The following is a 10,682-nucleotide window of genomic DNA, read 5'->3' as shown; positions in this document are numbered from 1 at the left end:
ACAGTATACTCTCCCTGGAGAACTCAGTATATATAGCCCCGCGGGGTCGCTACTCCCCGTCATCAGCCTCAGATGTCCTGCAGTGCCTATATCTCATTATTATTGTCGTTATTATCTCAAGAGCCTTTGTCCCAATTATGTTAGGGTCGACTTCCAGTCACGATGCAACTGAGTACCAGTATTTACAAGGAGCGACTGCCTATCTGACGTCCACAAACCGGTTACCCGCTCAACCCAACACCCCTTGGTAAGACTTACTGGCTTCTGACTACCCATAACGACTGCCAAGAATGTTCAATGACAGCCGGAACCTACAGTTTAACATCCCCTCCAAATAACGGTCATTGGTATCCAAAATATACGTAGAAAGTACATACGAACTTAGAAAAGTTGCATTGGCAGGCACTTGCCAGACCTGGAATCAAAGACGCACGCTCATACTTGAGAGATTGGTTCTCTACCCACTAAACCACCACGACTTTGTCATCTATTTAATGTTTTTTTACGCGGACTAATTAGAATCACTACTTTTATCCCTATGGTCACGTCTATTGCGGTTCAGTTCTCAGCGTTTTGTTTAGTCTGCTGTGCTTTTGCCGTTAAAGTACAAAAATTAAATATATGGAACGTTTCTAATGGTTATGCGTATTCCGTTGTTTTCAAGTCAACGGGCCCTTAAAATTCAATATCAGACTATTCAGATCTTTGATTTTGCTGACCCCGTAGTCGCTGGCATAAGGGACAGGATCCGCGTACGAAGTCGCGGGCAGAAGCTAGTAACGAATAAGAATCTAAGATTTGCTAAGAAAACTGCGATTTTCTTGACGCTGAGGAGAGAAGAGGAGATTCAATTCCAGTGCTGCTGATATGATTTTCTAAAATCATTTATTTGTTTAGTATGCATGCAATACAACTAACACAGAATAGATAAGTATCATACTAACATAGCCCAGCATTCCACAATTCTATATTCTTAGTACTCCCTAGTGAAAAATGAACAATCCTATTTCCTTTTAGTAGTCGAGAATGCATACGACTCCGTCAGCTTATCTAAACTCTTTAATCTAAAAGGAAAAAGCGAAAAGGGTGGGCATACAATTGACAGAATAGAAAAAGTAAAAAAAAGGCTTATCTCGATATCTAAAAGGAAAATAAACTTAATTAAATATTTAATTAAGGAAAATATAGATTTTTTTCTTTTTATGAAACGGTTGCTTTTATAGAAAATTTTCCAATGAAACATCGTTAATGGATCTCTTGGGGTCCATCGAGGGTCTTTTGTTTATCTTGTTGTATTAATAAAATCATTTTTGTAGCATAAAAAATCATGAACAACATTTCGTAGTAAGTATGGACTTTTATACTTCAAACAATATTTCTGTGTGGTCATCCTCCGAGCCTTTTCCCAATCATGTTGGGGTCGGCTTCCAGTCTAACCGGATTCAGCTGAGTACCAGTGCTTTACAAGAAGCGACTGCCTATCTGACCTCCTCAACCCAGTTACCCGGGCAACCCGATACCCCTTGGTTAGACTGGTGTCAGACTTACTGGCTTCTGACTACCCGTAACGACTGCCACGGATGTTCAATGACAGCCGGGACCTACAGTTTAACGTGCCATCCGAAACACAGTCCAGTCTAAGATATACTTAGAAAGTACATACAAACTTAGAAAAGTTGCATTGGTACTTGCCAGACCTGGGATCGAACCCGCGCCCTCATACTTGAGAGGTTAGTCCTTTACCCACTAAAAATATGACGCCTTTATACGGTAATGACACAATGAAATAGGCAAAAATATAGAACTCAATTTGTGGGATAATTGCTTCAAGCATCAAACGAAATTAGTATTTTTGTATAGCAGTAATTATTGAAATTACCGTGTAATATTTTACAACTGTCTTGCTGGAAAACGTCAAAAATATAATTATGTAGCCCTAGAGTCTGGGTGAGAGTAACAAGGTTTTTGTTTTGCAACATTAAATATTTTGATAATGTGATTTGAAGATATTTGTAAAATTTGCCGATAATTTTATTATCACAATTTTTTTTTCATTACAATGTATTGAATTATAAAACTTAAGACTTTTTATTTTAATTTACCTTAGAATCCATCGCTGCACTTAAGATCCAATGTGGCACCCGTGCCCTAGGATAGTGCTTAGTTGAATAATTAACTATTTTCATAGGCTGAGGGCATTGTTGCTTCTTAATCATTTTTATACAATTAACTTTTGCCATATTTATCTATTTATTGGTTTCACTTAACCTGTCTGTGCTTTCTAATATCATTCTTCTGTTTATAGTCATAAGGTCTAAAGTTCTGAATAATCATATACAAGAAGATAATAGATTATTGTCCTAGAGTTCACCGCAACATTGTTGCCTACACTTGTTACATTGTAACATCTATAAAGCATATCAGGTATGAAAAAATAACAATTATTTTTCTTCTAAAGAGAGTAGTATAAAAGGGGGTGCAATTTTAGAAGGAGCACAGTTGATCTCAGACCGAGTCGACTCCACGATGAGGGCTGTTCTGGTATTTGTTCTGTGCCTGGCCGCTGTGGCCAAGGCTAGGCCTGAAGACGACACCAGTACTACCATGAGTAAGAACTTTTTTTCATTTATTTTTACAAAATATTTTCAATTTGCATAAATCTTAACTGCGTTACTGCATTACCTGTTTAAAAAAATCCAGTTCATCTTTCTCACAATCCTGTATGTAAAATAGGATAGTCCGCTTTCATTGAAATATAAAATATGCATGTTGAAATCAGACTGAAGTGCATTTTTCTCGTAGAAGTCTCAAAGCTTGATTTACGTTTAATATTCCGAAATATCTTACTGACGTAAATGTACATAGTACCTACCAACTCGATACATAACAATATCTTATATCGTTTACTCTTATCAGGAACATGGGACATCAAAAAAAGGCAACTTGTGATTTTGAAATTACTGAACCACATCACTGAACCCCTAATGTACAAGGACCTTGAGGACTTAGGCAAGAACTTCAAGATTGAGGAAAATGTTGACTGTTTCGTCGTAAGTGTTATACATATTGTTTAAATGATTATATACCATTCCATAATTAACTGTTACTGAATATTTAAATATTTATTTCAGAAAACCGACGTTGTAAAGACCTTAGTCAAAATGCTAAAGGTTGGAGTTCTGCCGCGCGGTGAGATCTTCACTTTGCACGTTGACCGCCAGCTCAAGGAAGTTGTCACCATGTTCCATGTGTTGTTCTACGCCAAAGACTTCGATACATTCATCAAGACCGCCTGCTGGATGCGCCTTCACCTCAACGAGGGTATGTTCGTATACGCTCTCACCGTGGCAGTCAGACACCGTGAGGACTGCAAGGGAATCATCTTGCCTCCTCCCTATGAGATCTACCCATACTTCTTTGTACGTGGCGATGTTATTCAGAAGGCTTACTTATTGAAAATGAAGAAGGGAGATGTCGATCTCAAGCTGTGTGACTTCTACGGAATCAAGAAGACCGACAAGGATGTTTTCATAATCGACGAGAATGTGTATGACAAACGTGTGCACCTCTGCGATGAAGACAAACTCCGCTACTTCACTGAAGATATTGATCTTAATACTTACTATTACTACTTCCACGTTGACTATCCATTCTGGATGAAGGACAGATTAATGGACAAAATGAAGACCAGACGTTTCGAACTCACTGTGTACATGTACCAACAGATCCTTGCCAGATACTACTTGGAGCGTTTGTCCAACGGATTAGGTAAAATCAAAGAGTTCTCTTGGCACAAAACAATTAAGAAGGGATACTGGCCATGGATGAAACTGCACAATGGTGTAGAAATCCCCGCAAGGATGAACAACTATGTCATTGCTCACGACTACAACCGTGATGTTATTCGTCTGTGCGATGAATACGAGAAGATCATCAGAGAAGCAATCATCAAAGGATTCATTGAAGTACGTATAAATATAATTAAATATACTTATTTGACCGGTACAATTTTTAGAGATAACTAACAGATGTTTACTAACTAACTCCTTCTCTTTGTAGATTAACGGCATTAGGCTGGAACTTACCAAGACTGAGGACATGGAGGTTCTTGGAAAACTGATCTACGGTAAAATCGACAAGATCGATGTTGACAGGACCGTGGTTGACTCATACCGCTACCTGCTCATCGTCATGAAGGCTGCTCTTGGTCTTAACACTCTACATTCCGACAAGTAAGTATTGAACTACATATTAGTTTTCTATTTTATTACAAAAATATAATATAATTAGAATCTACCTAGGATATTCCAATCAATGAAACGACACGAAACAGTTAATATTTCATCCATCATCATCCTCCGAGCCATTTCCCAACTATGCTGGGGTCGGCTTCCAGTTTAACCGGATTCAGCTGAGTACCAGTGCTTTACAAGAAGCGACTGCCTTTCTGACATCTTCAACCCAGTTACCCGGGCAAGCTAATACCCCTTGGTTTGGCGTTAGACTTACTGGCTTCTGACTACCCGGAACGACTGCCAAGGATGTTCAGTGACAGCCGGGACCTACAGTTTAACGTGCCATCTGAAACACAGTCATTGGTTTCCAAGATATACTTAGAAAGTACTTACAAACTTAGAAAAGTTGCATTGGTACTTGCCTGACCTGGAATCGAACCCACCTTTTTCGCCCTCATACTCGAGAGGTTGGTTCTTTACCCAATAGGCCACCACGACTATTCCAATTTAAACAGTTAGTATTTGTTACTTATAAATACTATTCCTATCAGCCCAGATGCTTTAATTTTTTTAAACTACGTAGACAACTCAACATTACTATTTCTTACAGGTACTTCGTTGTTCCTTCCATCCTGGACCAATACCAGACAGCTCTTCGTGATCCAGTATTTTACATGCTGCAGAAACGCATCATCGATTTGGTGTGCCTGTTCAAGCTGCGTCTGCCTTCCTACACCAAGGAGGACCTCTACTTCCCTGGTGTGAAGGTCGACAACGTTAACGTTGACAAACTCGTCACTTTCTTCGACGACTATCTTATGGACATGACTAATGCTGTTGCTTTGACTCCTGATGAGGTTAAGAAGACCAAATCAGACATGAAAATCCTGGTACGCAAGCGTCGCCTTAACCACCAACCCTTCAAAGTCACCCTCGACGTATTATCTGACAAGGCCGTTGACTGTGTCGTAAGGATATTCCTTGGACCGAAGAAAGATAACATGGGTCGTCTCATCGACATCAACAGAAACCGACTAAACTTCGTTGAATTAGATACCTTCCTTTACAAACTGACCACTGGCAAGAACACAATTGTCAGAAACTCCCAAGACATGCACAACCTTGTCCGCGACCGCATGATGACTCGCGACTTGATGAAGAAGGTGGAATCCATCACCGACATTAGGGATCTCTTGGTCAAGGACTTGAGGAACTTCCACACTGGTTTCCCGACCAGGCTTCTTCTTCCTAAAGGTTTCGTAGGAGGTATGGACTGCATGATCTATGTTATTGTGTCGCCATTGAAACTGGTCGATAACATTGACATCAACATCCTGGACACGAACCGTAAAGACATCAGACGTGACTTCAGATCGACCGTCCTTCTGGACAAGATGCCTCTTGGCTTCCCCTTCGATCGTCGCATTATTGTTGAGGACTTCTTCACACCCAACATGAAGTTCATTGATGTTAAGATCTTCCACAAGAAGATGACATGTGATATGAAGACCAGGTGGAACCGTTGGGTGCTGAAGAACTACAACATGGGAGATTGGAAATCCATTGATTCCGATACTTACTTCGTGGACACAGACCTTAACATTAAAGTAGACCGAAACGCTGACCTCATTGACATATAAATGATGATGTATTGATAATGTAACCTTATTCCGACTGTAAAGAATGCAATTTGAAAACCCAAAAAAATATAGAGCATTTTATTTATAATATCAGAGGTATTTTATTTCTTGTCAACCTACTGGCTTGTTTATTTGAGGAACCTACAGAAAACCCCTACAGAAATAACAATATTAAGTTACATAATTATGCACATAAAGACAGGACATGCTTTACAGCATTTTTACGTCGAATATTGTATTGAATGATTTATCCCAACATGCTTTAAACCACCAAAAACTTTAACGTAGTATGTTAAGGAACATTTGTTACAGAGTCCAGAATTCCCATATTCAATAACATAAATCCAAATCTATGTCTGAAACTCAGTTAAAAAGAAACGGCCCTTTTACCCTTACACAAGGCCACAAGGCCTAAAGCGTAACAATTCAATTTAGAGACGATTTAATGGCCAAACGCGGCAGAAACCTAAAACTTGCTCCTTTTTCTTTAGACATGAACCAATGCCTTTTCTTCTAACCTAATAAGAGTACAATAAACTCGGTTGTGTCCTGACAATTTTACAACAGTAACATTCCTGAGTTGTATTTTTAGATTCAATTGTATTGGAATTATAGTTCGGCCATTCAGAGAATGCGTTCCTGACACGTCGCGATTGAACTGACGACGTAACTACATTCATTGATTATTGATATAATAATGTTGTTTTAATGCTCCTCAATTGTTAAAACGGTAAACAACCAGCAAAAATATTTTTATCGTAACTGCAACGCCATTGCAAAGTTACGTCGTCAGTTCAATCGCGACGTGTCAGGAACGCATTCTCTGAATGGCCGAACTATAGTATTCTCGTACAAAATAATTATCTTTATTCAAATTAAAACAAAATATGATACTAAAATTGGAAGGACTTCAAATCTCTAAAAAAAACTACTCACTACTCATTTAAAGACTCTTGAACTATGAAAAGTACGAAGATTTGAGCTTAAGAAAAGGTATTTTCCAGGTTCGTGAAAAACCTTGAGGCAAATTAGTTAATAGTAAATCAGTCTAGAAGTTTATGAAGTTTATTCAGAAAAGTCACGTTCACAAATCCAACACTATTCAAATCTAATCACCTGAATGACTGTTTTGCTTTTTCAAAGTCCGTCACTTAAAAAAGTTTTTATTTGTTGATCATTCTAGTAAGAGGATGTCTAGACTTTACAAGATCCAATTTAAATGTTAATGGTTACCGTTTTGTACTTTATAATGAGATAAAAATAAAAAAAGATTCTCCTAATCTGATTCAGCACTTAAGACTTGAATGTACAAACGCTTTTCTTGTTATTAAGTGTTCGAAAATAAATTGTTTGCCATTTTATTTTAGTAAAAAGTTTGTTACGTTCATGAAATCTTTAAATAGAATTTACAGATTCTTTAAATAGAAATTACAGATTCTTTTTTGTTTCTGTTATTGTTGATAATGGTCAAATTTTAATCGAAGCATTTATCATAATATAACGAGAAATGGCACAAAATCTAAAACAAAAATTTATTACCTACAAATATTTGAGTACTTATTAGTCTAATGAATCTATAATATCTCAACTATATATATTTTATATCTTTTATGGGTACCTACCTATATAGTAGTGATCAAAAAAACTATGATTATAATCCAAAAGAATTGGCACAAAGACACATCAAAAGTAAAAAAAAAGTCTAGAAAAAATCAAATTCCCATCCTCACGAAATCCTGTTACAAGCCTTGTTTACATAAAACATAATTATGTGGTGCTATTACAGTACCCATTATATCCTGATATCAGACGCCGAACCCATTTAGCGATCCAGGCTCCGTAATAGAATAATTTTTAGTTTATCCAAGGAGAAGCATTTTCAGACTAGTCTAGAATTTTGCCTAAATTAATCTCATTGTTATGCTAGACAAGGCCTCTGAGAGATTGATATTCCGCGGTAGATTATAGAAATCTGATATCGTTAGATCATCGGGGTATTTTATGCTCAAGAAGGCTTGTAAAACAGAAGATAACTAAGTTTTCTTGAATAACATCTTTCATTATAATCTAGACTGGAAACACATATTAAAATTATCTTTTGTTATACAATATAACTGTAAAATATATATCATGGAGGATCACTTTTAGATAGGAGGAATGAAGACAGATTGTTTTTGAGTCTGTTGCAGTAAAATAACTACCAGATCAACTTCAATAACATTTGTTTACAAAAAGTTACAGTAGGTACATGATAACTGATGATGATGGAAGACATTTATTACGATTAATATAAGAAGTAGACGAATCTAAAATACAGTTTTCTGTGTAAATAAGCGGTACAAACTTTCAAATATACATAAAAATTACCCGTTTCAGGTAAAGTCAAGACTCCACATTCAGACAGAGTTTTATATTTAGTAAGTTTGGAAAACCAAATAAAAGTAAATCAAGACACCCACGATCTTAACTCTTGTATGTATTGTCGATCACGTAAGTTTCATCCCAAATCTATGTTTCTTTGAAGAACAAAAACCACTAAACATGCTGTACGACTTTGATGTATTATATCTCTAAGCTCTTGGGAAATCACAATTTGTAAATTCCTGAAAAATAAGAGGGAACACTGTATTAACAAATGTTTTCCTTAAAAAGAACTTTTTTCTCTTTATCTTTTATTTCTGGTTCAGTATGGGCAAATTTCGGAAATTATACAATTCAAACGATTGTAGATACATTAAAGAACAATCACACCAATCTTCCATATTCTCTTATAGTAAAGTAAAAACAAAACTATTTTATATCAATAGTGAAGAACCCAAAACAATGAAGTACCCACACTTCTTTCAAGCTAATTAGTTACTTAACGATTCGCAATACCTCCGCAAATAATAAAAATAACTCAAGACGTTTAGACACTCGTACATCACGAAATGTGACGTCAATGAATGTCAATGGCAACAATAACAGAAAATAAATAAAAGGCCACGAATCTTGTAGAAAATGTTCATAGAATTAGAAATATCATCTCGTTGTCATAGCAACGGCATGTTCGTGACAGCTAAAGAAATGAGTAGAACTTGGGTCCTCGAGACTGTAATTTTAACTACGAGAAGTCTCAACGACTGGCCATTATGTTTTTCAGTATTCCTTTTCCGGGTGATATTTTCTAGGGAAAAATTACAACAGACTTTCATATAAATATTTAAGTGCACTCGAGAGTAATGACGATGGTAGTAAGCCCTTGTAAGTAGTTGATCCTGTTTCTGGGTCATGTTATTGGGAAAGTACCTGCAATACTTTGGCTACAGTCCTATATTAATTAATGTGCAAATAGTGAGTTTAATAAGAGCAACAACACTCCGATATGCACTTGAACTAAAAAAAAGTTACAACAATATGATACTGAGGTTGAACTTTAAAGGCACCATGAATAAATGAAGAGTATATAGAGAGAACTAGAATGAAGAGTATATGTATTTCCAACAGGACTTCCTGAGTTACTGAGAAGCGACCATAAAGGAATCATTAAGCACTGGCAGTCCTACTCAATTAGTCAAACACCAACAAAGTAATCTAGAAAATAGCTTCATGCATAATAAAGTGATCATAACTTTTTCCACCGGTATTTAGGGATTTTTTTGAGAAATTAATGTTCAAAAGTTTTTCTCTTATCAAGCATTTAAGAGCCAGAAAGGTCTTCAAGGCCGCATTAATTTTGAATCGGGGGAAAACTTTTATAATTCGTGGATACAAAAATTAGGGTCAACAAAACAGCTACTAAGAAAAAAGATTAGACGAAAAAGGTTACTACCAGCATTTTACCAAAACTTAACAGTAGTTGAACTTGCTTTGTTGTTTAGTCTAGAAGATAGTCCGAATTCGGCTTTATATGTGCTACTAATACTCCCACACACTCCATAAATAGGATCTGAAGGAATGGTTCGGTTAAAGTTAGTTTTATCGACCTACAGATAACTACGAGCATAATATATATACAGTGGTGATATATGGATTAGCACGCAGCACGATATTATATCGAATTTCCGCCTGGCGATACTAAACTCTATTATTATCATAGAAGAGGATTCAAAGACCATTTGATTTCTAAGAAGGTTGATAGGTGCGGAAGAAGAAAACATGTTGCGGTGACCCCAAATAATAAATATAGATAAGGACAAGGAAATGACGACAGGGTTATACGTTTGCTTTAGTTAAACAAAAGAGGATAAATTAGGACAAATACTGTTCAAACAATTTCTTATGTCAATGATACGATTATACCAGATGTAAATTAAGTTCTCTCCTTTTAAAAAGGGTTATATGACGCACTTTTCATGGTAGTAGGTACATGTTTATGGATTTTATGACGGTTGCTGTAAAATGCCATTATATTATGCTTTTATAAGATCAGCTTCAATATTTTATAATCCACTCGTATAAGGTATTACAGCCGTAAATATTTCCGCCTAAGTTCGTCGTCCATCGTTCTTACAACACTCACATCGATGCTCAAAATCGGATATAATTTTGTTTTACGAATTTAAAATAAATAATTTAAGATTGTTTGATGAGCATATTTTGACGTTTACTACATTGATGAGATGAGATGTGTGAATAAACATAATGTTTCGGTTATGTGGTCATTTATTCATTTATCTCGGTAAATAAACAAAATCCTTAATATAGGCGTGAATGTATAAAACAGCCTACATTAAAAAAAGGTCTTTTAATACCTGTTAATGTATATAAATCTGCCTGAAACCGGATTAATATACACTGCATCTAGGGCTGCCATCTCGAATTTCAC

At 36.3% G+C, this 10,682-nt stretch overlaps 1 protein-coding gene across 1 annotated transcript; it reads left to right on the top strand.

The window, feature by feature from the left end:
- Positions 1-2,526: 2,526 nt before the first annotated feature.
- On the top strand, positions 2,527-5,965 carry LOC124639118 (basic juvenile hormone-suppressible protein 2-like). The gene is made up of 5 exons (XM_047176349.1): positions 2,527-2,608; positions 2,866-3,050; positions 3,132-3,965; positions 4,060-4,232; positions 4,846-5,965. The coding sequence occupies exons 1-5, from the start codon at positions 2,527-2,529 to the stop codon at positions 5,873-5,875; spliced, it is 2,304 nt and encodes a 767-aa protein (XP_047032305.1). The 3' UTR covers positions 5,876-5,965.
- The last annotated feature ends 4,717 nt before the right edge of the window (positions 5,966-10,682 follow it).

The sequence above is a fragment of the Helicoverpa zea genome, chromosome 18, assembly GCF_022581195.2.
Source record: "Helicoverpa zea isolate HzStark_Cry1AcR chromosome 18, ilHelZeax1.1, whole genome shotgun sequence".
Lineage (NCBI taxonomy): Eukaryota > Metazoa > Arthropoda > Insecta > Lepidoptera > Noctuidae > Helicoverpa > Helicoverpa zea.
This window is presented reverse-complemented; position numbering and strand designations above follow the sequence as displayed.

Bases quoted from the DNA above. Each gene is read 5' to 3' on its own strand.
- LOC124639118 (XM_047176349.1), top strand. From the start codon at position 2,527: ATGAGGGCTGTTCTGGTATTTGTTCTGTGCCTGGCCGCTGTGGCCAAG. The intron at 3,051-3,131 runs GTAAGTGTTATA...TATTTATTTCAG, and splicing joins AAAATGTTGACTGTTTCGTC to AAAACCGACGTTGTAAAGAC. The intron at 4,233-4,845 runs GTAAGTATTGAA...TATTTCTTACAG, and splicing joins AACACTCTACATTCCGACAA to GTACTTCGTTGTTCCTTCCA.